Source organism: Enoplosus armatus, chromosome 22 (genome assembly GCF_043641665.1).
Source record: "Enoplosus armatus isolate fEnoArm2 chromosome 22, fEnoArm2.hap1, whole genome shotgun sequence".
Lineage (NCBI taxonomy): Eukaryota > Metazoa > Chordata > Actinopteri > Centrarchiformes > Enoplosidae > Enoplosus > Enoplosus armatus.
The window spans coordinates 13,712,511-13,740,398 of NC_092201.1; the positions used below are offsets into that span (position 1 = coordinate 13,712,511).

At 43.2% G+C, this 27,888-nt stretch overlaps 2 protein-coding genes across 3 annotated transcripts; one reads left to right on the forward strand and one right to left on the reverse strand.

Annotated features, from left to right (window-relative positions):
- Positions 1–282: 282 nt before the first annotated feature.
- Positions 283–21,575, forward strand: plxnc1 (plexin C1). Its single transcript, XM_070928721.1, has 31 exons — positions 283–1,299; positions 2,557–2,679; positions 4,213–4,347; positions 4,464–4,564; positions 4,641–4,746; positions 4,835–5,000; positions 5,180–5,282; positions 6,178–6,253; positions 6,934–6,975; positions 7,107–7,240; positions 8,121–8,300; positions 9,725–9,833; positions 9,970–10,149; positions 10,227–10,394; positions 10,583–10,685; positions 10,791–10,892; positions 11,464–11,567; positions 11,697–11,738; positions 11,831–11,955; positions 12,211–12,409; positions 13,043–13,189; positions 16,097–16,265; positions 16,705–16,805; positions 17,908–17,983; positions 18,521–18,555; positions 18,712–18,807; positions 19,206–19,369; positions 19,513–19,660; positions 19,861–20,001; positions 20,094–20,168; positions 20,735–21,575. Exons 1-31 carry the CDS (start codon positions 283–285, stop codon positions 20,837–20,839), a joined length of 4,572 nt encoding a protein of 1,523 aa, XP_070784822.1. The 3' UTR covers positions 20,840–21,575.
- cep83 (centrosomal protein 83) lies at positions 21,306–27,816 on the reverse strand. 2 transcript variants are annotated; one of them, XM_070928722.1, is made up of 16 exons: positions 27,748–27,816; positions 26,440–26,646; positions 26,114–26,264; positions 25,910–26,002; positions 25,564–25,695; positions 25,211–25,462; positions 24,952–25,083; positions 24,718–24,832; positions 24,179–24,323; positions 23,820–23,969; positions 23,319–23,394; positions 23,051–23,208; positions 22,830–22,959; positions 22,613–22,716; positions 22,151–22,340; positions 21,306–21,798 (listed from the first exon to the last, which is right to left on the reverse strand). In XM_070928722.1, the coding sequence occupies exons 2-16, from the start codon at positions 26,637–26,639 to the stop codon at positions 21,661–21,663; spliced, it is 2,166 nt and encodes a 721-aa protein (XP_070784823.1). In that variant the 5' UTR covers positions 26,640–26,646; positions 27,748–27,816; the 3' UTR covers positions 21,306–21,660. The 2 variants fall into 2 exon arrangements, with proteins under 2 accessions (XP_070784823.1, XP_070784824.1); XM_070928723.1 differs by lacking the exons at positions 21,306–21,798; positions 22,151–22,340; positions 22,613–22,716; positions 22,830–22,959 and having other exon boundaries at positions 23,065–23,205; positions 23,315–23,394.
- Positions 27,817–27,888: the final 72 nt, after the last annotated feature.

A 27,888-nucleotide genomic window follows, 5' to 3' on the forward strand; every position in this document is an offset into this window, starting at 1 on the left:
CGCCGCACCTCCTTCTGCTTCTTCTTGAGGTGGATGTGTTATCGAAAGTGGATTTATCAAAGTCTTTCGACGCAGCTGGAGGCAGTCATCGTCTGGAATTTGCCCGGGAGCGCCCTCTCATCACTGCAGACAGATTCTGTGGAGAGACTCAAACTGGATCACTGCGTTGGAGAACTTTTCAGCAGAGGCGCACTGCGCTTTTACGCACGACGCCGTGGCGGAGAGCGGAGTGCCATGAAGACCGTCGATGTGTGAGCGTTTGGCTTCCACCGCTGCAAGAAGATGATCCTGCTGCCCGGTCTGCTGCTCATTCTCTGGGGAGAACCGGGTCGGTGCCTGGAGGAGGGTGGAGGCTTTACGCTTGATGGAGACATCCGCCACTTCGCCGTGGCCACGAATGCGGTTTACATCGCGACTGAAGAGAAGCTGTACCAGCTGAGCCACGACCTGACCCTGGTCCAGAGTCTGACCCAGAGAGGCATCTTGAAGGGTGGCCCTGAGCCAAGCGACGCGCAGTTTTACCGGGTTTCTGAGACGGACGGGTGGAACGCAACGTTCAGTGTCAACATATTATTGCCGTTTGTTGAGAATGAGACTCTGATCAGCTGCGGTGTGACCGACAACGAGTGCGGCTACTGCGAGGTGCTGCACCTGCAGAACATCTCCAATGTGCGGTACAGGGAACACATCCAGGTGGGGTCCCCGTGGCACAGCAGCTTGTCCGTCAGCTCCCTGGTGGACGTGGAGACTCCGACCGGGACCGAGACGTACATTCTGACTGCCAAAGAGCAATCTGAATACAAATCCCCAAAGATCAGCTGCTCCACTGGATCAGATGCGGTGAACCTTCATAACACGAATAACGATCAGACCGGATTCATATTTTCCATCAATGCTGACTTCTCTGTCCCGACGATCAAACGTGAAGGCGACGTGGAGTTTGTGGATGGATTTCAGATCAACTCAACCATTTATCTGTTCTCCAACCTGCCACTGAAGGACAAAAGCTACAAAGTCCGTCTCATTTGGCTCGAAGGCAAAACGAGCAAAACCCAGACTTTCAAGTCTCTGCGGGGCGCGACTCTCCGTCTCTCTGACGGCGGTGGTAAAGGCGGCAGACTGCTGGCCTCCTCGGTGATCCCGGGTGGGCCGCCGGTGCTCTGGAGCGGCGTGTTCAGTGTGAACGGAGAACAAACCAACACCGAGCTGGTACTGTTTGACATCAGCCCTGATCTCACCGGAGCGACCGATGTGGATCCAGACTTCTGCAGCGGCTGTCCTGACAGCGCTCCATCGACAGTGGGTCGTTGTGTTCTAAATGAACGGTTACTCGGATGGGATGTTGTTTTTTTCCACCTGTTACAGCAGTTTCATCTCTGGTCGTTACATCCACAGAAAGGCAGATCACTTCATTATTCCCTGGTGTCAGCAAAGTCGCTGACACCAGGACTGTGGTCATAAAGACATTATACTACTTCTAATAATAATCTGTATATTTCATATTCTAATACCAGTTTACAAAGTGCTTTAAGAGTGAAAGGAACGAGCAAAGTTCTAAGAAGCTAGGAAAATAATGCAAGGAATATTATTTTAAGATAAAATAAGAATTGGAATCAGGATTCATGTTTTCCCCCCAGGGACGTTTCTACGCAAACTTAAACATTTCCACAATGGAAATCCACGCAAAAAAAGAGTCACAGTTATTTCAAAGTGCGATCTTGTCTGCTGGTGACAGCATATTTGAGGAAGGAACTAGGTTCTGCTGACTGTGGCTTGGCTTATTACACAATCAAGGCAAAACTCTAGTCCATAGGTTTTATGTCGTGAAAAGGTGAGAGGTCAATTTATTAGGCTCTTATTAGACAAAATAATGAAAATGTCACTTCACACTCATTTCGCCTACATAGATATTAATTAATTATGAGCATATTACTTATCCATACTGTATGTATACTGAATGAGATGCTGTTAGCTGTGAACAAGGTGTAGGCGAAGAGTAGAACTGACTGGACCCCGAAAGTTAAATGGCGAGTACAGTTGTCGGCATCTAATTGGGAATGAAAATGTAACAAATTCTGTTTTGTTTAGCATTATTTGTTTAGTAGCATTGATGTCATTTTCTTGAATTGTGGCCAAGTAAAACCCAAAGTCAAGTTAGTCATATAATTAAGCATTATTTATGGTCTGTGGACTAGCTGGTTATGCTGTAGCTTCAGTCATGATAGACAGATGACATGTAACCAGGAATAATATTGAATGGGATGTGTGTCCACATAAACGATAACTGTTTTTAGCCGACGCCATGCAATGCCTGTGCTGCCCTGCTGCACGTCACATTCAAAGGCACGACGAAGTGAGGAACAAAAAATGAATGAACGTGACTCACTTGAAGTACACTTTAGGACCTGGCCTGCTGACCTAGAAAAGCAGTTAATCGAGCTTTGAGTAATGATAGTCTATCTCAAGTACCCTCAACACTTCACAGCTCTACTCTTCAAGAATCCATAAATACCTGTTGGATCTAAATCAGACGATCTATGTGTTTGTGTCTGTCAGCCAAAGACTCTGAAGCCGCAGACGGTGCTCTTCAGGCAGAACTACATGACCTCTGTGCTGGCAGTGAGACAGAAGGCCTGGATGGTTTTCTTCATTGGAACGGGAGATGGGCAGCTCATTAAGGTGCGTATAAAAAGTGACATGCTATTATTGGGGAAAAAAAATATTTACTTAGTATCAGTACACAGGTGATGGCATGCGTCAAGGGCTCTCTATTTTGTTATTCAACTAGTATCTACATTAACACGATTTCACTGTGACAGTGTTGACTCAATGATAGAAGGATGATGCTCTAACTTTAAATTGGAACCAGAATGTGATTATATTTGATGTGCGTAAGTGACATTTCAGTCTGGAACTCCTCTTAGTGGGGCCTGCAAATAATGTCCAATTTCTTGCATTACTTTTGGTTAATGCTGAGCAGCTTCCTGTCACCCCCTTCTTTATTTCCTCTGCCTCTTCTTCATCACATCATCCTCTGTCTCCTTGACACAACAATGAATATTCTGCGGCGACTCCTTATACGTGCTCACTCACATGATTCAATAATTGAACATAAGTTTGGGAACACTCTGCTGGACACAATAGGCCCTTTCATGCTCAGTTTACTTTCACAAGTGTTCATAACACAGCTAAGTCTCTTTCTTACAGCTGAGACCTAACGGAGAAGAATGGCTCTTCTGTTGACTCACTGGCAAATGTCGCACATAAGGGAAGACAGCTGATAGCTCGTTGAAAAAACATGTTGCAAAAAGGATAATAATGTAATTAACTGGAACGCACATAGAAACCTATACAAGCTATTGGTTGTGAGCATTGAACTGGGTGTGGTCAAGTATTAGACTTACCAAATTCTATTTGTTTATTATTTGTTATTTTATTTTCATTTGCTTAAGCAGTGCCGGCCCTAGCCATTTTGGTGCCCTAGGCGAGATTATGATTTTGCCCCCCCCCCCCACGCGCGCGCATACACGGCAAACATTATAACATTAATAACAACAGCCGAACCAAACGTATTGGCAGAAACCTAATTATAGGGCAGGTACTGAGGCAAGATGCAACTTAAACACACAGCTGCATTTCCATAGCAGCTTAGCAGAGGAGGGAAACTCACTTGGTGGAAAAGTGAAGCGTGACGGAACCTGAAAAACAGAAGCATACATACACTGTAGGCATCACCATGACATTTACCTGAGCAGCACAAGATACAGTTGCATCACATCCCACACATTAGTAAGCAGTAAAGTGAGGCAACACAGTGGAAGTGACACGATGTGGACATAGTGACAGATATTCAACAGAAACACCAGCATGGTGTTAATGGTGGCAATCATTATCTAGTGGCTTGTCCTCTAAGAGATGCCTGAACCACAGACACACCAGGAAATGCAACTCTACCTGTACAGAGTCACAACAGCCATTGATTGCGGCAGCAAATGATTTCCCCATTATGGTGTCCACACAGGCCTTGTCGACAGTCGTATATGCAGATGTTTTTGGCAGACTGGACCTTTGGTTGTACTATTTGTCAGAAGTGGAAATATGTTTTATCCACCCATATGTTTTTATCCACCCATTGAACCTTAACCTTTGCTGTCTACCAGCAGAGCATCTCAGTCTCTCAGAGACATAACAAAGCCACATTCTTTTTGTCAGCTGGCTGTGGACAAGAACTATTACACTGCCTGTCCCAGGGTGCTCTACAGGGCCAACGACGACCGCCAAGTGTTGCCCAAAATACTTCTGGATCAAATGGACCGTAAACATGTGTACGTGCCATTTCGAAACCAGGTAGGTGCATTGTACATGTATCACAGGTGGGGCTGTGGTGAACATTTTTAGCACAATGTCTTGTATCTATGTCGTATTTTAAAGTGTTGCTAAGTTGCTGGGGTTTTTTTATCTAGATGCAGCGTGTACCTGTGTCAAAGTGCAGCACATACACAAATGTGCACGACTGTTGGTCTGCACAGGATCCATACTGTGTCTGGTGCGGCTCCAAAAGAAGGTCAGAAAATATCTGTGGTTAACACCCTCAAACTGTTGTTAAACTTGGTGAAAACATAATTTTCTCTTTCTTCTAGTTGCACGTTTGAAGATGACTGCCAAGATTCAGACTGGTTGTCCATTCCTGATGATTCTCAGCAGAAAATGGTTTCCTACACAGTTGTACAGGACAGCACTGACCAGGTACAGATTACATACAAGCTTTGAACTACAATCACTTGTGACTGTCAGTTGTTTCTCTTTTAAACACTCGCATCCTTTTCTTTCTCAGATCACACTTAACATCCAGACACACCTGACTGTGGGCCGGAAGGCTCGGTCTAACTTCGCCTGTCAATTCTCCGCAAGTTCCAGTGAGCTTTGTAGCCGGGCAAGTGGGCCCCCACAGTTCCCATTATGCACCTGCATCCTTACAGATAGCACACTTCCTGCTGAAGGTCAGTGACTTTTGATATATTTGAAATATAATAATCAGTGAATTAATTACCTGACAATCAAGGACCTTCACATCATCACAAGAATCCTACCAGACAAAAAAAATTCTCTACCTGTAACATATATTGCTGGAAATTATGACCAGGGCTGTAACATTCAATGTGTTATTTTCACTTAACAGGCCTGCATGTCACAGTTAGGATTAGACTTGGGGAGACAGAATTGTTGGAACAAGTGAAGATATCCAACTGCTCTGACATCAGAGGACCGCCAACTTCTCTCCTGTAAGTCCACTGCCATTTACAAGAAATCTAAATAGACCAGTGATTTCTAACATAAGCGATAGAAGATGGAGCTGAAAAAGTTGAAGAAAGCTCAACCACGTAATCAGTCAGACGCACCACTGATGAAATGATCAGGTCATAAATAAGGTCCACCTCCAAAGTTAATTCTAGCTAGTTTTGTTGGAAATATGAGGACGATGTACTGCTTTGATCTGCGTGGCGTGGAGCGCACATATACATAGAAGAGGAGTGGGGGAGCAGTTTATGTTTGAGATGAAAGAATACAGAACTGACATTGATCCTTTCAGGGTAGGAATTAAAGACAGAAATGTGTCTATAGGGGTATGAGGGGGATTCTCCAGGCACTGGGGTATAAGGCAAGTAAAGAAAAAATGGGCCCCGTGTATGCCAAATATACCTGTCAGATGATGCAAAACAATTATTGATAAAAAAGATTTTCAAAACATTTCAAGCCAAAACTGGAAAAAGTGGATGGAACAAAAAAAATGGTTTGCTAAGTGAGGAAACCTGAAAACAGTTTCTTCCGAAACTGAGTCTGAATTCGCAGGCAGTAACGGGGTAGCCTTTTGGTATTTCTGAGGCAAGGGCAAGTGCTGCTCTCAGAATGGCAGATAATGAGACAGGTAAAAAGGTAGCAAAGCCTCATTGTGCAGTGAATGAAACTAGTGGCTCTGATGACAAAAAGATGAAGCTTACCCCCCCCCCTCCCGTATCCCTCCACTTGGCCTCATTCAACATGGTTGGCAATGGTTGTGTTTCATCATCAGGAATACAGTATTACTCTCTTGTGTGTCTTTGTGTCGTATCAAGTCGTTATGATTCATATTCAAGTGTTGTAAACAACAATAGGAGATAACATGTGTTTTCTCTTCAGGTGTCGGCAGTGTATTCAGGCGGGATGTGGCTGGAGCACAAACGGCTGTTCCCGGGCAAATCAAGGAGTGGGGAATGTAATTATGCATGTCTCTTTATGTATTTATCTAACATAGGCTAACAGAGGCTTTTCCTGACTCTGACGCTCACCTCACCTCCTGACTTCATACATGTTGTACATGCATCCTGTGTTTCATTGCAAACGCTCCGCATTCATTTTGAAACATTTGTTAAATTGAAGACTACTATTACTAGTTAAGAAGAATTGTTTCAACAGACTGTCAGCTTGGCAAATGTTTAACAGATTAGTGATATAATATCCATCGTAGACACTGGATCTAGCTTAGAACAAAGGAGAAACAAGACGAAACAGCGTACCTATTACAAAACGAAATGCCCTAAGGCAGCATAAAAACGTATTCACATGTTGTGTCTTAACATTACGTTAGCAAGCTAGTCACCAACTGATTCACCGAGGTTGACACTTTGCAAAGGTGCCAACTACACTATGAGGAAGTGGACGAGTGCTGAGGCCCAACCATTAAACCGAAACGTCTCACACTTTTTCTGCACGTTAAAAAAACAAATACAACATGTAAATAAGACAGCATTATAGTTGTTGGAATATACCACAGGCTAGCTGTTTTCTACTGTTTCCAGTTTTTGAGCAAAGCTAGCATTAGCTGCAACCATTCCTTTTTTTAAATTGGATGTCATGTAAAGCTGCTTCATTTCTTCCCCTCACCTCCGCCTGCAGGACAGTGTTTGCCAAATGATGGAGTCAGGGATGAACTTTTCTGTGAGTCTGAACCTCAATTCTCACACACTCTCCCTCTGACGCTCACCTTATTCACATTCAATAGAGATTAAAACGTCAGCAGAAGGTAACACATTAAAACTGATCTATCTTTGTGTGTGTTCCACTGTCAGACGCCGGAGATCTCCTCCATCACTCCCAGTGTCGTGTCTTTCCACGGCAGAAACCATGCGGTGTTGTCAGGTTATAACCTGAGTGATGTGACCAGAGTGAGGATCCAGGCGGACATGGACTGCACGCCACAAGAGTGAGTCAGTTTGCGGCGACTAAGATTATCCTTACACTGTAAATGACATTTCAAAGATAGCAGTTATTATAGGGAAATACCACCCATACATATTACAAATTGACATATTCTGCAATTTTATAGTTCACTCAATACCTATCAGTGACTGTTCAGTCAATACTTTATGTGCACTGCTCTTTCCTACAGCCAGAAACTGGATTTTTGATGTAAAATACGGTTCTGCTCCACAGACATAATCAGGGAGATTACTTCCACTAAAGCTATATTATGAACTTGAGTTTGTCAAAAAAACAGTCAAAAACCCATTCATTGTCAATGGAGCAGCTGCTGTTTTGTCAGTTGTCCCGTTTTTTGGTTGAGGTAAGCCTCAAAATTCAAATGTGTGGCATTTCCCTTTTTCAAAGTAAAAACTGTACACCTTTGGCTCGTCAGCATCGTTGGTCAGACGGACCTTTTGGTATCTGGGCATCAACTTGAGACCAGAGCTGAGTGCGCTTCTGCTTTAGAGATTGAGAAATTACATTGAGTCAGGATCTCTTCAATGATGTTTGAATGATTTGACTTGGAGTTTATAATTTTGCCCTGTTTTTAGGCACAAATGTTTTGCTGTTGGCTATGTTAAAGGTTTTCTCCTTTTGATCTTTTTTTTAGCTTTTAGATATTTTGTAATAGCAGTTGAGCTAAGCTTATGAAACACCACCTTGGTGAGTTTAAACTGAAGTTTAATTATGTTGCGGCTGATTTTGCTACTATGCCTCTGGCTGGTTGTCTGCATATTATTGTTGTTATGATGTTCTTATCAAGTTCTCTACGCAACAAAGTGAGTCCTGATCTCAGTGAGGCTAACTGGTTTCTCTCTCTGTCATCCTGCTCTGGTCAGATCTCCTGTATGGCACAACACTGGTGTGAATCTGACGTTCCACATTCCCAGTGCCGATAACAAAGGCGTGGTCAAAGTATGTGTTCTCCTTCCAGACGGTAGTTGCCACGGCAGCGCTAAAATCACCTACCGGTCATCACCGTCCTGCACCAACCTTATACCCAAAAGCACCTGGATCAGGTATTACTGGACACAAACATACAGACTTTGATGGCTAAAGCTTTTCTAAGGACAAGACGTGATGTGGGGAAACTCCAAGAATAATTTGATGACTGTGATGACGTGAAATCTAACCTCCATTCAGATACAGTATTTCCAGCAGCTACTATGCTGCAGAAAATATTTCAACAAACTAATACTGGTTAACACCATAGCATGCTGCCATCGATAAATCATAACCTTATCATCAGTGAGACAGTAGAATGATGATTATGAACATACAAGACCATCACTAGAATCTGCTTCTGCAGCCCCTTTCAATAGAGAGGCATCATGAGGCAACACAGGTCGACAGGAAATGTGATCTTAATTGTAGAAAAACACAATAGTCTACATTGCGGTTATTATAAAGTTATTATAACTGATTTGATAGTTTGGCGTTACAAATGCTCTCGACAGCACTGTCAACACTAAAAGGTATCAAATAGGGCAACTTGAGTCGGCTACTTTGGGATCTGTCCCCAGTGCTATGTCACTAACTTCAACAGAGACTTATTCTAGGAAACGATGTTAGTATCTGAGGAACAGTTACAGGTTGAATGTCATCTTATGCGGAAAGACGGCTGTTTCAAAAGCGATGTCTTTCACCATAAGGCCACTTCCCTTTTTAGTGCCAGCAACTAAAAGTGCCACTTCTGCCTTTGATTAATGCGTCTTACGAAGCAGCACAGTTTAGACATAACGGCCAAGACACCTTCAGTGAGTTTCATAACAATTTATGTATAAAAAAATAATAATAATAATCCCAGGCCCATTATGTAATAACAGAGAGGTGATAAAGTATTGCCAGTTATACCCTGAACTTGATCTGAATGGCTTATTTTATGGTTTTCTGTGGCTTGTCGCAGTACATTTTGGGAGTGGTTATCACTGGTTGCACCATGTTGAAGGAGTCACAATAAAATGCCAGAAGAACAGAGCTTTTTCCTCAATGTTAGCATTTTAGCACCCTGCCAATGCACTGAAACTCAGCACTTCCTCAAAGCGATAACATTACAGTTTCCAGTGTGGTGGTTTGGAGTAAGCATGCACAGCTTCCCAATTTCCTCCACATGCGAGTTCTTGGGGGAACTAGGTTGCTAGTCGGCAGTATGTTTTTTGCCCTGCTAGCTGCAGGGTCTCAGAATGTCTTTCAGTCCGTCGACCACTTTGATCCAGGGCAAAATATCTCAAGAATTGAGCTGTAAGGACAGGGTGTTCATTATCATCAGAGGATGATTCCTAATGATTTTAATGACTTATATTCTCATATGTAGGTGACCCTTATACAAAATCACACAAGTGGTACCCACGGATATATTTTTACCATCATATTAGACTAGCATGGTATTGAATCTGTATTAGATTTCCTCTTTTCTAATTGGCTGTTGCTCTGTAACCTGTAGTGGGAAGAGGAAGATCACCCTCACGGGATCCCATCTGGAGTTTGTGGATGGGATCATACACGGGCACACCCTGCAGGAGGTCAGACCTCCAAGAAATGGCAACTATCAGGTGGGTCTGTAGACGCACACGATGTATTGTTATCTTACGGTAATCATGTCATGCCATGTCATCTTCTAGCATTATGTCATGTACCATTACATTATTATATATATTATGTATAACACAGTGTGTTTTTTTCACGCAGAATCTCACCTATGAAACACCTGCAGCTAGAAATACTGAAGGGATTTTTACAAGCACTGTGTCTCTGAAAGTGGCCAATAAAACCTTGGCCTGCCCTACAACAATAATCCACTATCCAGAACCCAAGTTCACTAGTTTCACATCCACGAGGACAGGGAACGATGTCCGCATCACCATAGAGGTAATGCATAGTTTTTTAGCCCAAAAATAGGACATGAATACATGAAAGGTCATCATTTGTTTCTTTTGTCATTTCAGAAAAAGGCAGACAAACTGGAGATGACCACAGCAGAGTTGTCAGTGTGGGGCATTCATGAAGGGAAACAATACCACTGCAAAATGGAAAGCAAAGAAACCAGTAGCCAGACTGAATTTTTCATCTGTGACATTCAAGGGACACCCAACGCTGCTTTTCAGCAGTTAATGGTAAATCTTTCAGTCACACTACACCAATCTCGACAATACTATAGAAAAACAAAATGCAAAATGTATTGTGATAATTGTCACAACAGTACAATGTATTAACTAAAAGTTAACTTTTGTCAAAGTAGTAAACATGTAAACATGTGCTCTGTAAAATTCCTTTCAAATATAGTGTGATTGCATTTTTACAGATAGAGTATGGAGACAAGACAATAACATTGGACCTTGGATCTTCATTATATCTGTTCTTTCTGATGCTGCCTGTCCTCCTCCTAATACCATGTATTATTGTTGGTAAGTACACAAAGTAGGGTTTGTCATTTGACCCACCTTAGCAGGAGGACCATTTTCTATTTTTATTTGTAAAATCCTCTCTGTCTGCTTGGTTTTGTCTTTCAGTGGTGGTGATTGTCTATCGAAGCAAACAGAAGAAGCTCACTGCTAAGATGAACAAGTTTATGGAAGACCTGGAGCTCGACATCAGGAATGACATTAGACAAGGTCGGTCACACATTTTCACAAAGCATCTGTAGAGCAGTAATAGCAGTAAGGTTAAAAGCCCATATATTGAGTAAATTCCCCAGGTAGCCACCACTGAGCCACCGTGCTCTATTTAGCTCTTGTATGGGTGCTTGTGTTAAGACAATATTTAATGATTGGCTTCAGAGGGAGCTGTGTGAAATCTGATAAATGTCCTCAAGTGATGTCCTTATTATTTATTACTCAACCTTATCACACTGGCCCACGTTCAGCCACCTCACTTTACTATCTACAGTGAGCCTCAACACACACACACATGCAGTTGCCTTTTATGGTGTGAAATGTCCTGAATGTGTTCCTTTTTCTGATGTCATACTTGTCACACAAATACAGTTGGTGTTAAAAAAGAAAAATGTTAAGAAGTGTTAAATGTTAAGAACAGTTAGTGAGTTGCAGCACCAGTACACACTCACCCATCTTTACTACCTCTTTTTATTTGTGACCTCCAAACTGATGCTTGCTTTTTTTTTTACGTGACACTAAAGGGAAATCAGGTCAAACTACAGTCCATAAAAGCAACTGTCCTCCACAGGTTTTGTGGATCTGCAGACAGAGAAAGCCGACCTGATGGAAAATGTTGGAGCTATTCCTTTCCTGGACTATAAGCACTTTGCCTCCAGAATCTTTTTTCCTCAGGTACAGTGGAGCTGGACAGAAAGCAAATGTTCACACCTGACAAACTGATGCTGTAAATTGTGACATATCAAATAGAATATATTATCAATGCCAGATGAACAAAGCTGACGTTTTGTTATCGCTTTTCAGAGTGAATCTTTGATGACATTGTGCATCAAGGACATCGGTCAGGTAAGATTTGACACCAGCTGTTAATGATGTTGGTATCGCTTTGTAACTCCTCAGTGATGTGTGCTTTTATCTTTTATCTGACCTGAAATCAGGATGTGGTGAAGGTTCAGCTCGACGAGTGTTGCCAGGGCTTGTCCAGGCTGATCCAGGACCAGCTCTTCCTCACGTCTATGGTGCACGCTCTGGAGGAGCAGAAGAGCTTCACCATCAAAGACAAGTCAGTTTGTGATGTTTTTCTATGTGTGACTGTCTGAATACTTGTGTGCGACTGAATACTTGTATGATACATTCTTGCCTATCATGGCCTCTTCTAGTGTATCCTATTTTCTTCACCTTAACTTTAATCTGTCTGTCTTTTTTTGCAACTGCAATCATTTTCTTACTGATGTCTGTTAGGGCTGCAACTAACAGTTATTTTAATTATGGATTCATCTGCTGATTATTTGTCCTGGGTTTGCCTGTTCTCTGCCAGGTGTACGTTGGCATCATTACTGACCGTAGCGCTCCACAACAACTTGTCGTACCTGACGGAGGTAATGGAGGCTCTGCTGGGGGCTCTCATGCAGCAGAACAGCAATGCTCAGCCCAAACTACTGCTACGACGCACCGAGTCCACTGTGGAGAAACTGCTGACCAACTGGATGTCCATCTGCCTTTATGGCTTCCTCCGGGTCAGTTGCTCTCACGTCTCTTTTAGTCTTTGCTGTTCTATCAAACTCGAAGGAAAAGTTCAGCCAGCTATTTTTAGTCACGCTAACGGCGTGGCTGTACAGTGTCAGAGGGAAACATCTCAACTTTTGCATGTATTGCCATGAAATCTTGTACAGACATTCATGACGCCCAGAGGATGAATCCTAACGACTTTGGTTTTCCCGTATCCACAGAAATATCTCACCATCTACTAGATGGTTAAAAGATAGCCTATTGGGACCTCACAGTCACCCTAGCAACTTGAGCTGTTACTTAATCCATTTGATAAACTACATCCCATCCACTCTAAATGAGGCTGTTATTAGGTATGTGGGCAGAGGTTAAAAGGAAGCATCGCCATGGTTTTGCACATTAGCCCTGTACAGTAGTTCACAGTTCAGTTCTGTTATAATGTGTACAGTGGATACAAATCAATTCTTGTCAGAACTAAATTCTGGCAACGCCTAACACTCAATTTTTGTTGACGAGCCCTGCCTCATTTGTTACTGGGTGTTTTAAACACAACTCAGAAACGGGTTGACAGAAAAGGAAAAGTTACCACAGCTTCTGTGCCTCCTTTGAACGACTTAGTTCCTGTTTGTGATTTTGTGCAGGAAAGTGTTGGCCAGCACCTGTTCCTGATGGTGAGTGCTCTCACACAACAGACCGCAAAAGGGCCTGTGGACTGCGTGACAGAGAAAGCTCTGTACACCCTCAGTGAGGACTGGCTGCTGTGGCAGGCTCAAGACTTCAGTTCCCTGGTACACACACACACACACACACACACACGCACACACACTTTTTACACCTTGCGTGGATTACTTGAGCCCAAACAAGAGATCATTTCTTGTGTGGTGGTTTACTTACTTCAAACTATGCACGGTGCACTTTCATATGTCACAGGTTTAGTCAGTTGTGCTTGTGCATGTGGAAGTAATCATTAACACTTCCCGATTCTTTGTTCTGTTTTTGGTCTGTTAGTTTGGCAAGTACAAAACTGTACTTTCTTATATATATACACAGTACCCCACACAGAGTGTGTGTATTGGAAGAAAAATAATGATATCACATTTCTAAATTGTGGGTCACATTTCTTTGTTTTTTGTGTTAACATTCTGGTCTAGATTTGACTTGATAAGACTAAGATTGTTTGCCACATTGAGAGTATGGAGACAGCTTGTCAGTGCACAGCGGGTGATACTGAACCACTTCCTCCTCCCGTGTGTTTTATTATTAGTGCCCTTTTTTAACATGCAAAGCTGTGCAGCTTTAAAAAGCTTGACAAGGCTTCATTTACTGCATGTTGAAAAACGAATTTCCTGGATGTTGCAAAGCAGAAGTTCTGAAATAGTTCACATTGCTTAATAAACAGGAATTTTGAGGAAAGTTCAATTTATTCACCTCAGACTTATCAAGCAGAGTTAAAAACAACCTTTTTATAGCTGCTGTTTCTAACTTTGACCTTGGTAACACAAATGAAACTGAAAAACAGTACCATCTCACCCCACTGGCAGGAGATATCTGCTTACTGTCGAACATTAAGACTGAAAATGAGAGTGAAAGACGTTTGGTTACGGCAATGAGGGATGTGTTCAGTATGGTGACAGGAAACTAAATATTGAGAGAGGCTCGGGTTGATCAACAGGCTATCCTTAGTACATGAAGATGCCCAAAGTGTGGATGTTTTGTTTTTACTGAATACTTGCTCAACCAAAGCAGCTCATTGGCATATGTGCTTAAGAGGAAACCTTTGGCAAATTTTAAATAATCAAATGTTACACGTCCACCAGATGTTGGAGCCAATAGCTAAATTAATTTAAATTGTGTAAAAACAAATGTTTCATGTACAGTAATATGCTGCTTCTGATGAATAAACCCTTACTTAAACAGCTGTGACAACCTGTTAAAGGAAGCAGCTACTCACAGTCAGACTTTTACAAAACATCTAATTCAAGGAAGAGGAACGTCTCAGCATTTCTCAGATTAAACACATCAGTGAACCCACATACTGTTAGAACAACCTTTCTTTGAGCACGCTCCACTTCTCAGAGCCACAGAGAGAAGTTCCTGACACTAGATGCAGACGTAGGTATTTTAGTCTTGGTTATTTTATAATTCGGGTAATGTTAATATGGAAGTGAAGTGGAAAAATGCACAATGTTGCGAGAACGCAAAAAAATCCCATGTTAAGCTTAGACAACAGGACAACAGGATGTAAATGACCATTAAATCAGTAGTTCTCAACCTTTTGGGCTTGTGACCCCTTAAAATGAAGCAGCGTCTACTGGTTACCCATCGTCGAAAGTTGCATATGTCTATGTGTTATGAGTAAGGCAAAGTAAAATCAAACTAGTAGTAGTTTTTAAGTTGCCTGAAGAAGTAATATTATCCAGTATTTCAAGAGAAAAAAAAGCAAAGATTAGAGGAACGAATAAATGTCATTTTGTGTAGCAAATGTTGGGAAGCACTGCATTAAATGACAATAAATGAGAGAAAATGAATCTGTAGTATTAGATGGAAACTGATGTTTTCATACAGTATATTCATGTGCAGGTGTCTCTTTTAGACCCCACTCACACAGCCCAGCTTTGGTAAACAAACGACTCTCTATAAGGGATGGAAACATCATTTATTTATAAAGCATTTATTTATCATTTAAACTGAGAGAGAAGGAAAATACGAGTGGCATGCACAGAGACACTCACACTGAGGCAGAACTTTATTTTGTACTTCCACAATCAAATTCTCTGTAATTCTGTGGAGTTCATGGAACTTACAGTAGCTGCAGTCTGTAAATACGACGTAGTCAAATGTGGGTTAAAGGTGCATTCAGTAGACCTGATTCATGCACATGAGGTGATGCACGTGTTGATTTAATCATCTGAAAGGCTCTGAAAACATATCTAAATATTTTAAGAAACATGCTTTGCTAACTGCAACAGTAATCCTGCAGACGTCTTGTGTTTCCCACCCGGTATCAAATGTTTGACAGTAAGCTAGCTACATACCTTTGTTATTTGACAGACAGACAAACTGCTACTGATGCACAGCATGTAACACTTGCATCTTCAGTGCTCTGTGTTCCCTCTTCTTTTACATTTCCTTCTCTCTGCTGCCACAGTGACCCGACCCACAGCAGTCAAGCATGTTTTTTATCTAATCTAACAAACCACCATCTCACTTTACTGCTCGTTTCCATCCATTAGCCTGTGCACGCATTAGCCGCAAAACTGCAAGAAGGGAAAGAAGATGGAGACTAATGATGCATTAACTCGTACGACACTGCTGTAAAAGCCTTTCATTAACCACACCTTACCTGAAAGTTTCCTAATGCATATGGGAATATGAAACTAGTGCTGTTTTGATGAGGTTAGCATTAGTGGTGGTTTAGGTGGTTTTTGGTAAGTATGAATGCAAGCAGCTGTGTGTATTTGCTAGTGTGGCAATCTTTTAGTCACCATTCACACATGCACTCCAGCACAGATTCTACAATCTGAGCGTATACATCTGAGCAGTGAGTAAGCTCATGAATGAATGAATGAATGAATGATGAGCTAAGGACATCAATGTAGAGATAGTTGTTTAAAATCTGGCTGGCTGTAAAGATCTCGTAAGAGTTATTGCCAGTACTTGGCAAACAATTTTGTCCATCTTTCTATTGCCTACAGAAGCTGAAGGTGCTGTTTGCAGTGGGCAGTGACGGAGAGGTCAGCGAGCCTCTGGAGGTCAACACTCTCAGCTGTGACTCAGTGGAGCAAGTCAAAGAGAAAATCCTGTCCACCTTCAAGGCCAAGTTTGGTTTCCCCTACAGCACCGCGCTCAGGGACGCTTGTATCGGTGAGTACCAGACCATTCTCTTTAGTTCCGTGTCTGCAAGTACTGACATTACACTCTAGAAAACAATGAATTGATCCTACTAACAAACTTGATATATCTTCTTGCTTTTTGCCATAGAACTCCATTGTTGTCCGAAAACAATACAAATAAAAATGCATCAATGAGCCACGCGATGCATTGGTCGACATCAATACCATAAACACACACACACTGTAGTTTATTATGCCAGTCCCACATAGAACGCTGTGGCTCCCAACAAATGTACTATTTCCTCCTGTTTGAGGAACATTTGCTACAAACCCAACTGTTTTAGGAAATGACTGAGCCTCTTTATAAAAATTCAAACTATATATCTGTGACCCATTATTAAAGATTAATGTCCTTAAAAAAAAGACTTTTCACGCTGTTTAACTATAACTTGGTCACGTTTTCCCACCAGAGTATGAGAAGGATGGATCCTTTGTTCGTCTTGAGGAAGTGGATGCGAGCTCTGAGGTTATCGGAGAGGTGACGATGCTCAACACGCTCAAGCACTACAAGGTGAGAAATGAGAGACTGTGTTGTTGTGTGGGCCAACGGCACGCTGGATAGAGGATGCTGCTGAGGTGTAACCAAACAGAAACAACCCCACTAAAACACACAGGGGAGCTGAGCTGAGCCTGAGTCAGTTGGCATAACTTCCCTCTTCTCACTTTGAGTATTGCTGTTGCTTTCTCCGCCTACAGGAAGAGAGCATGCATTCAGGTATTTTCTGTCAAATAGAATTTGACAGTTTGACAGCAACTTGATTCAAAATGCAAATAACAAAGCCCTCATTGCAAATAGCTCCCTTTTTAATATTTTGAACATCGACAACTTTAATCTTACAGGAAAAGGCTCCATAGTTTCACATGCTGAAGGACCCAAATAATAGCTAGTTTTAAATGTAAGAACATCAAAAAGCGTATAGACCCAGGAGGTCTGCGTGGTGTTATACCAAAAGGCAGATAGTCCCCAAACAACTTTTTACTTTTCTTAATTTGACATTTTCAGTTAAATTTAGACACATCATTCCTGTTGGCAACAACAGAATTGAATTTGGACCAGTTGAATGGGTCAATTCGAGGAGGCTGGAAGCTCTTCTGCATCTCACTTTGTCATTAAAGCTGAGAAGAAGAGCGTTTTTATAGAAACGAGAAGAAACGCACTGGAGGGAGCGGTTTGTAATGGCTTCTTAATGCGATCAGGGAATTCTTTTGTGCTTTGTGTCTAACAGTCTATGTGTCTATCAGAGTGGCATCAGAGCCTGGGAGAAACACACGAGCTGTGTTATCGCCTGGTAGCCTCGACTGTGCTGGCCATGTTGCAAAGCCACACTGCAACTTTGTTACACAACTGTGTTACACATGATTGCTCATCTGAGAAACATAAGTGTTGCTGTCTGACGAAATCATGGAAATACCCAATTCTGGGGACATTTCTGAATTATAAATATTTAAATATAGGCTTATAATTTAGAAATGTAAGCCTTCTGAAATGTAAAGGCGCCATGTAATTCTTTGTTTTCATCTCATACTGTTTCACTAATTTCATAGCAAGGTTGTAAAATGACAGAAAATGTCATTTATTAACCTTTCTGTGTGTTGTTCTTGTACTCCTGTAGGTTCCTGATGGAGCGACAATCAAAATGCTTTCCAGGAAAACTCATCCTCCTCTGAGCCCGCAGGGAAGTGTGAAGGGTAACAGCTGCTTACTTTACACTTAAAGGAAATATGCCTGTTCACTTTTTTAACGTGAGTTAGATGAAAAACAGTTGGTGGGTCCTTCTATTCAACCAGCTTTAGCTATCAAGTTAAAAATGAAGTACTATTAATTGGAAGTTAACAGAGAAAAAGAGTGAAATTGTAAGCATCAAATGGGTCTAACCAGCTTGTGGTACATTTTGTACCAGCCATGTAAACTGTTGAAGTTTTCTTGGCCTTGGCATCAGTTCGTGTGGCAAAATAATCTCAACTCAAGGTTTTCTTACCAGCTTTTTCTGAGTTTACAGTCTTGATCAGCAAATGGAACTGGCTGAGTTGTCATGCGTCCTAAAACTGGAACATGTGTCACATGATGTGACGTGACACCCGAGTCAGAGGACCTTGAGATGAGGTTGAAAGCTCAGAATCAGCTAGCAGCATATTACACATTTGTAACCACCAAACTAAATGCTAGATGGCAGAAGAAGAAGCTAATGATTACTGTTGATTTCGGTTGATTTGTTTCCTTTTTAGATGATGAGAACTTCTCTGGAAAATACTTCCACTTGGTAAGTTAGTGTTTTATGTTTGCAGAGGTGAATCATCAAATCCGTTTATAAGACGTGAACATTTTAATCACGTCACGTATTTGTACATATCACTGAGTATTATAACTGAACTGAGGTAGACTAATGTAATGGCTGTTTTATGGTTATTTTGTGCAGATCGACCCTGATGTAGACGAGGACCAAATAAACAAGGGTGAGAGGAAGAAGTTAAAACTGAAGGAAGTGTACCTCACCAAGCTGCTCTCCACCAAGGCAAGAGGAACCAGTCACAGTGCCACATTTTACTTCGACACGCACCAACACTAGCAGAACTGACACCAGAATCTGTCTCTTACATGCTTATTTTTACCACCAGTGGCAATGTTAATGTAGCAGAGGAAGTGCTATTGTTAGCAGAGCAGCAGCAGCTTCAGTGCCTGTCGGTCTACACCGGATGCGTTCAGGCACGGTATTGATCATAGGTCACCTGAGTTTTGGCAGAGCCCAATACACAAAGTGTACACGTTTAAATGCAAGCCTTTACATGGCCTGTGTGCAGCTGGATTGATTTTAAAATAGAAGCGTGTATGTTCAGACAGACAACTGAAAAACGCGGCTTTCACTGTTCTGAACTTTAAGAGAATGACTTTGCCTCGTTCTTTCTCCTCAAGGTGGCAGTGCATTCATTCGTGGAGAACCTGTTCAGATCTATCTGGGGGATGCCGCACTGCAGAGCCCCGCATGCTGTCAAATACTTCTTTGACTTCCTGGACACTCAGGCAGACAACATGAAGATCGCCGACCCAGATGTCCTGCACATCTGGAAGACCAACAGGTACACTGGGACATCAAAAGCTCTGTGGACAGAAGGGAAAATAAAAAAAGTCCCTCATACGATGTATGTTAGGGATGCTGCTGCTGAAGTTCAAATCTTAAAAACCTGTTTTTCTTCCCTGGTTACTGTCGCCCCGTTACCAGTTTGCCTCTGCGCTTCTGGGTCAACATCCTGAAAAACCCCCAGTTTGTTTTCGACATTGAGAAGACCCCAAATTTGGACGGCTGCCTGTCTGTCATTGCCCAGGCCTTCATGGACTCCTTTTCTCTTAGTGAGACCCAACTGGGGAAGGTAAAGTCCAAGTCTCAAAATGTGTTACTGCAGGAGGTCCACTTTTCCTTTTGTTTGTTGAGACAGTAGGCAGAGATGGAACCAACAGTGGATCCTAATATGAAAGCAAAATCATGCATCTACCAACAGGAGTTTTGCACCCATGAATGCAAAAAAGAAAGTTTGATTCACACTATACCTTGAATATTATTGTGTTGCAGCATGCACCAACCAACAAGCTCCTCTATGCCAAAGACATTCCCAAGTTCAAACAGGAAGTAAAGGCCTACCACAAGCAGATCAGAGACCAGCCTCCAATCACAGACTCAGAATTCAAGGACTTCCTGCAGGAGGAGTCAAAGGTAACGTCCATTTCAGGACAAAATCTGAAAAAAAATTTTTTTAAAAAGCGGCACTGTGATGACATGCTGATGGATGTTTGTTGTCATTTCAGAAACATGAAAACGAGTTCAACGAAGCTGCAGCCCTCCAAGAGCTCTACAAATTCATCCAGCGATACTTCACAGAGGTCAGTTCTCTTCATCTCCAGACTAGCTCACACTTTTCATGTTCAGTGGTGTTTTCACACCAATTACAAATCATCATGTGTGTGTGACACATGGATGACATCAGATCTAAGATATTAGAAATCACCACAACTGGTCTTAGTTTATCCACGTTTCATTTGCTGTCTCCTTGGACTAAGATGCACCTGAGATGTTGACAGCCGACAGCCAAGAGTGACTTCACTTGTGAAACCAGCAATCACATGAGACACTCTTGTGGAGAGGAAATGAGATTTTTGAACCTCCTGATTTCCTTTTGCTGGGTTTATCACTGTTTCCTGTTCTCACTGCAAAAACTTAACTTTAACTTGACTCAAGAATGCAACGATTCATATTGAAAACAAGTGTCAATTTCTTAAGATGACAGGACTAATAAGGCTAAGTCTTCACAGAGCAGTATCACAGTAAAGGGCTGACACTTTAAATTGAAAGGTGTGTCTGGAACATATCTCACACCACTGACAGATTTTTAACATGCCTGTAAAATGTCCTACGATTGTTCTTTTGGTTACGTTTGCCTTTTCTACAGATCAAAGAGAAACTAGACCAAAACGGAGCCCCTACTGAGCTGACGGAGCAACTACATCATGTTAAAAACTTGTTTGATGGGCTAAAAAGCTGCTCCTGGAACTAGGTAACCATCCTTTGACCGACTGTGAACTGTGAATGACACACAACAAAAGCTGTCAGGAGAGGACCGAGGAGACTTCTGTCCAGCATGCATCAGCCCGCTACTAAGACGGAGATGAGGTACTGAGTTAAGAAACAGTTTCAGAGGAGCTGCTAACCATGGTGGCGATTTCAGGAGTCAGTAGGGAGTTTTTGTCTTGTGATAAAATGCCTTCTCAGGGTGTGCTGCCCTGACGTGACTCTGAATCATGGGACGTTTTTGGCATTAAAATGGCCGACTTTGAAGATACTGAAGTGAGGCACATATCTTCTGTCAGTAACTTCTATTAAAGGACACTTTTACTGAATGCAGTCCTGTGTCTGAAACTGCAGTTTTGAACTAAATGTCCATCACAGCAGCATTGTGTGTTATGGTCATAACAGTGAAGAGCAACTACTATTAATTGAACAAAGTCAAAACCACAAATATGTCAGGAAAAAAGTCTGTAAAACATTATTGTACAGTTCAAGTGAAACTTGTTGGAAATGACATCAACAGTCGGTACAAACATTGTGCAATTCATAGCCTGTAGTATCTTTAACCTCGTATCGACTCATCTGTGTAAACTAGCTCAAGCGCTAACAACAAACATCTCAATACAAAATCAACCCCTGAGGATGTCAGAGAGGAGGCGCATTCTCATCTCTCCATTTTTACAGAAATGCACCAATAAATAATGCTTCTATTTTTATAAAAACAATGCTGGTGTCCTTGATGTGACCAACAGGACACCATCTCAAGCTGCATTTCAAATGCAAGTCCAATGGGCAGTAGGGGGGGTGGGGTCAGAGGTCAGGCTGGGGAGCGGGGTCCCGGTCCCTGTGCACCAGAGATCCCAGTTCCTCCAGCTGCTGCTGCTGGGCGTTTTCCAGGTCCTCCAGCCTCCGACGGAGCAGAGACAGCTCCCTCTGATGCTGCTCCTCCTGCAGCACGAGGGACAAACAGCAGATGTTACCAGCACATTAGCAGCCACATTAATGCTTCATCGTTGTTTACTGGCCAGTCAACCTCTGCCATGTGGGTTTGTTTGTGATATTTGATCTTCATTTGTAACTCCACAAGCTCAGCACGGTGCATAACATGTAATCGGCTGCTTCACTTCAATATGAAATTTTAAGAACCCCACAGAGAAGAGGTGTGAGCTTATTGCACTCAGCTGGTTTCTGTGTGTGTCAAAAACTCAACTTATGGTGTTATCTGCATTCTGGTCTATTTCCTGGGTGTAGAAAGTGGTCTCTGATGCGAAAGGTTCTGTTCACTGCTAGTTGTGCTTACTGGTATGTTGGAGAATGGTCCCTCAGACCCCAGGAGGAGGAAGGGGGTGGGTGAGGAGGCCAGGAAGGCGGGGCCAGCACTGTAGGGAGCCTGGCCGCCCAATAGGAGCCGTCGAAACTCGTTGTGTCGTCGCTGCAGCTCCTTCAACCGTCTGCTGAGTTGAGCTTGCTCCTCTGAGAAAGATGAACGTCTGGACGGAGAGGGAAAACAAGTTACTTTTTTGGTGTTCGAAATTAGACCACTTGACACCCCAACTGTTTCGGGCAGGCCTGTCACTGGCTCAATTGTAGTTTCCTAATTTATCTTGTGTTGACGGTTAATGTCTAATATCATAAAAAGAGATGAAGAGAGGGTGACATGTTACTCAGGAAAAAGGTAAGTTTGACTAGTGACATAGCAGCTCCTGGCCCTTTAACTCAACTGTATTATTTCTTTCAGAAAATGAGAGATTTGAAGTTTTACTTCTTGGCTGCAGCAGCTTCCAGTTCCAGCTCCTCTATCTTGGCCTCCAGGAGCTGGATCTTATCCTGCAGTCTCTTCTCTTTGTTCTCTGTCAGCGTTTTCCTCTGAACACACACACACACACACTTTAACAGTATTATGATGTCATATACTTTGACAGTATTATGATGCATTTTCACATTGTACACAGTAAAGCTGTTGTAGGGAGCAGCTGTACCTTCTTCTGGGCCACCGCTGCCCTCTGCAGTTTCTCTTTGACCTGAGAGTACTTCTGCTGCAGCCCAGCGTCTCGCTCCTGCAGCTTGTGTTTCTCCTCCAACCACTCCACCTGACGATCCTCCACCAGCCTGGAGGAGGAACAACAACAACGTGCGTTTTAATTGAGAGTCCTGTTTAATACTTAAGCTGATTTATGTGAAGGCAGACCAGCACATGTACCTCTCGGCCTCGTGTTGGCTCCTCTCAGCCTGGGCTCGGGCCGTCCTCAGCTCCTCCCTGGCTCTGTCCAGTGTTTCTCTCAGTCGCTGGTTTGTCTCCATCAGGTCACCTTTAGAGTGAGACAGTGTCCCCAGCTGGACACCCAGGTCCTGGTTCTGCTGTTGGGTCAGAAAAACAAAAATTCACAAACCCCCCCCCAGGTTTGTTTTTGGCATGCTATGCTGACTGCAGGGCAAGTAACACTTGGAGGTAGTCGATGTTGACTCACCTGCTGCAGGTCGGCGATCTCTCCTTTTTGTCTCTCAAGCTCCTCAAGCTGTGAGCTTTGCTGCTGCAGTTTGGTTCTATAAGACACAAAACAGTTGCGTTAATGAGTGCAGTGGATTTCCTTAAAGAACAGAGATAAAATGACAATACACCTAACTTAAAGATTACTGTGCTGTAATTTTCACTAAATAATTGTATAAAATGGCTTCACAGGCTGTGCGAGTATCACCTTGGCACCATGTATTTTCAACAGTTGACCACAAAACGTTTGGGAACAGAACCTGGGGCAAAGAGGCTGAAAAAGAAACTAACAACACAGCCGACCACAGACTGTGATAATGCAGTGCATAATCTCATCTAAATGTGTTTCAGCAAATAAACTGTGGCCGCTACATGCACATTTTTTTTTTTTAAAAGACATCGCAGATAACAATGGTGGACATAAAAAATAGCTGTGGCAGCTGTGTAGATTTAGTAACTCCACATTCAGTACAAAGCTGACCTCAGGTTTTGCAGTTCCCTGCGGGCTGACTCCTCTCCATGTTGGGTGCTACGAAGACGCTCCTCCCATTCCTCCGCCTTGGCGTGGTCTGCAGCGTCCTGCAGCGCCCTCTGCTGTTCCAGAGTAGCGAGACGGTTCTCCAACTCCAACCTAACAGCATAAAGCAACAGAAAATCCTCTAAAATTAAATGTACACCAGCAGAAAAGACAATAACAGAAGAAAACGACGAGTAGCACAGTGGTAACACAGAAATGATCTTTTGACAGAAGAACAGCTCCTGTATCTTTGTGTCTTTTCGGGGTATTCAAACAAGATGACTGATATCAGTGACTGATATAAAACTAAAGGTGATTCTCACTTTTCCTCGTGCAAGGTTGCAGTTTTGCGGAACTCCTCCTCACGGGCAGACTGCACCTTCCTCACCAGCTCCCTCTCTTTCTCCACCAGAACTTCCTTGTGTCGCTCCACCGCAGCCTTCAACACCTCCACGTCCGCCTGCAGACCTGAGACACACAAGTCACCATACGAAGGAAAAGTTAGAAGCATTCTGTTTTCTTCGGGGGCAAATGATAACATGTAATCCATGCTTTGAGAGAAGTGAAGGTCCAGATCAGTTGATGATTTTTTTGTTTAATAAAATAGACTCCTGACTATTGATGATCATAGGAAACAAAGAACAACATAGAATCTGTTGCTGCAAATACTTTTCGTGCTTACTTCTTTCCTACACAGCTCTTTAGTGAAGACAAACAAGACGGATGTGGGTTGGAAACAAGGACTGAACACAAAATCAAAGGTGGTTCACAGAAAGACAAAAACTGAAATATAGAAATAAGCAGAAAGCAAGGAGCTTGGTCCATTTCTCACTGCAGAGAGAGGGGAGTGTGTGTTCCATACCGTCAATCTGCCCCTGCAGTGTGTCTCTCTCCCTCTCCAGCTCCCCTTTAGAGCGTGCACACTCCAGTTTGACGCTGGCCACCTCCAGTTTGTGTGAATGCTTCAGGCTTTCAATCTGAGAACCAGGAAAACACAGAAATTAGACGCTTCAAACCAGTGAGAAATGAGATTCATAAAGTATCTAAAAATTCAACCAGATCGATAAGACACCTCGGAGGTCAAAGAGCAGCGTACCTGGCCGGCGAGGGAGTTGACCTCTCTCTCAGCTTTGTGCAGTCGTCCGGTGAGCTGGCTGTTCTGCTCGTGGGTCACATGAAGCTCGCTCTCCATGCGCTCCAGCTGCAGACGCAACGACTGTCGCTCCGCCTGTCACACCAACAGCCAATCAGATCCAACTAATCACCAAATAAAACTATTTTCTCTGTCGCATTTGTAGCAAAATCATGATGAAATGTGATCATCCTGCGGGTAGGGTTTGTAGTTGCTGTCTCACCTCGAGCGACTTCACTACAGCCTGAGACTCTGTCAGCTGTCTGATCTGGATGCGCTGGACGTTCTCGGCCTGCTGGCCCGAGTTTTCTTTCTGGGCGCGAAGCTCGGCCACCTCCGCCTCCAGGCCCTTCAGCCGCAGGTGGAACTGGGCTTTCTCCCTCAGCAGGGCCTCAACTCGTTTCCCATCACGCAGCGGGTCTGAACCCTGGTACTGAGCCACCAGGTCCTCCCTGTCCTTCTCTAGATGAGTGATCTGACAACGGGAAGCAGGTTATTTCAATTAGCATCTACTTTTATCATTAAGACACACTAGAATTCCATTGAAAATCTGAGCAACCACAATAACAAACCCACCTCTGCTTCGTAGCGGATTCTCCTCTCCTCCAATATGCGAGCATGTTCTTCTCTCTGGTGGTCAAACTGGGACTTGAGAAAGGTGAACTCATACCGCAGCTTGTTGTACTCAGACCTGTACTTCTCTGTCTCCTGAAAAAAAAAGCAGCACACATTAGCTCCAAATCAGGAAAGAGGGAGCAATCAAGCAGACGGAATGGAAATGAGCCGCTATTCCCCTGAGCGCACACACTTTTCTAAATAGTTTGAAAATGTGATTTCATCCATAATTACAGGGGAATTATAAAACTTAAATTGATGCACTGATGTGTCACATTACTGACCTATGATACAGAAACAGACTGACCTCCTCCAGTTTATTGAACCTCTCTCTGACTGGAACCTCCATCTCCTGCTGCACCTGAGCTCTGAGCAGCTCCAGCCGCTGAGGGGTCATCACCTGGTCAACATACACACACGTATTTGTATCCAGAAAGTCAGTGGAATTTAAAAGAAATTAAAACAAAGAAAGAAATGTGTCCTTTCGTTGTGTTCCCGATGCTTGGTTTACCTGCAGTCGAAGCTCCTCCAGCTCCCTAGTTTTATCCAGCAGTTCTCCTCTGAGTTCGGCCAACAGCAGCTGCAGTTTCTCCTGCTGAGCCTGTTTGTCACTCAGCAGGCGCTTCAGGTCGCCCTGCGCCCGGGTGAACTCATCCTGCAAGCTGCTCAAAAGAAAAAGACGCCAGGGGCTGAGACTGAGCACAGTACCAGTACCAACAGATACCTGAACCACATGGGAATGCATGGTGGAAAACAGAATATATTTTCTCCAGGGTTACAATATGAAGCAAAAGACAAGGATAAAAGAAGTTTATATTAGATCAGCTTTAGCTGTACCTGGCGTGTTCAGCCTTGAGTGTCTGGTAGTTGGTCCTGTGGTTTTCGCACTTCATCCTCTCGTCGATTAACATCTTCTGCAGCTCCATCTCTGCTCCCCCAAGCCCAGCAGACAACCCCAGCATGGCTGCGGACTTCCCCATCCCAGGCTCCAGGTTTGGGAGGAGAGGGGCCGACTGGCCGAGGGCGGAGGAGGTCATCTTGCCGCTGCAGGGAAGAGCCAGAGGCAGGAGGAGATAAAGAAAAGATGGATAAACCAAGCAAAGGAACTGCTGTGTGTCTGTATCCGAAAAGAGGAATAGGGGTTGTCAGCGTGCCCTCTGTTCAGTGAGGAAAAACTGCCTGCACACTTAAAGTGTGGCCTGCCTTTGTTGTCAGTTAGTTACCATGGTGGCTTTGAGAAGAGTCCCCCAGCTACTTGTTTAAATCTCAACCTCTTAGCAGTCGAGGCAAAGGCTCTGAATCAATCTCAAGTGATTAGTCGTCCCCTCCCTGGCTGCTGGCTCTGCTGTGGATACTCAGTCTGTGATTACAACTACTGACCCACATCAAGCATCATGAATGTGTCTGAGGCAACAATCAGACCAATGTCACACACAACAATTCACTTCAAGGTGCCATCATCACTGCACGAATTGTAGTTTCATATGCCGACTCATAATCCAGTAATGCATCTTGCTGTTAGGTAAGTGCCACAAAACAAAACCAGACTATTTAGCTAACTTGATGAGCAGTGGATGAGGTTTGTTGACGTCGGGCTCCCTTCAAATACAACCTAATGGCGTTACCCTACACTGGATACACACATAAAGTCTAACATCTGGGTCAACACATGTGATTATAATTCATAATGGACTCAGATTGCCTGTGGACTGATCATAATTCAGGGGTCAACACTGCTAACTCAAGTCACAAGTCTGTCAATAACATCGAGTTGCTTTAAATGTCGCGCCCTGTGTCCCGCGACTTAATAAGCTAACTAGCCAGCTAGCTACTTTGGTGCGTCCGTTATCGGACACTCCCTGCATTTCATTCATGACGCCGTCAGCTTTTCCAAATGAAAATGTAAACAACTACTGTAATTCAAACTAAATTCTGAGCGACGCGGCAGGCTAAACAGCTAGCTACATGCAAGCCAAGTAGTTAACGTTAGCACAACTGAATTCAGCTTGCTACCATGGATGACGTTATGTACAAACCGGTGCGCATTTTGGTTTCAAGCAACGAATTAAGACCCCACAAAGCATGTCGAACCACAGTGCCATTTATTTTACACACTTGAGCAGTTAGCCCCCGAAAACCACTTACCTCTCGTTCAACTTGGAACTACTTTCTTCTCTACTTTCAACTTGCTGTGTTAGCCAGCGCTAGCTAGCTAATCGGTGAACTACAAACTGTAGGATCATGGGAAACTTTTCCCGAAGTGCATTTCTCTCGCTGAAAAGACAA

Bases quoted from the DNA above. Each gene is read 5' to 3' on its own strand.
- plxnc1 (XM_070928721.1), top strand. From the start codon at position 283: ATGATCCTGCTGCCCGGTCTGCTGCTCATTCTCTGGGGAGAACCGGGT. The intron at 4,348-4,463 runs GTAGGTGCATTG...TTTTTTATCTAG, and splicing joins ACGTGCCATTTCGAAACCAG to ATGCAGCGTGTACCTGTGTC. The intron at 10,686-10,790 runs GTAAGTACACAA...TTTGTCTTTCAG, and splicing joins AATACCATGTATTATTGTTG to TGGTGGTGATTGTCTATCGA.
- cep83 (XM_070928722.1), bottom strand. From the start codon at position 26,639: ATGACCTCCTCCGCCCTCGGCCAGTCGGCCCCTCTCCTCCCAAACCTG. The intron at 24,324-24,717 runs GTATGGAACACA...TGTGTGTCTCAG, and splicing joins ACTGCAGGGGCAGATTGACG to GTCTGCAGGCGGACGTGGAG. The intron at 23,970-24,178 runs GTGAGAATCACC...TTATGCTGTTAG, and splicing joins GCAACCTTGCACGAGGAAAA to GTTGGAGTTGGAGAACCGTC.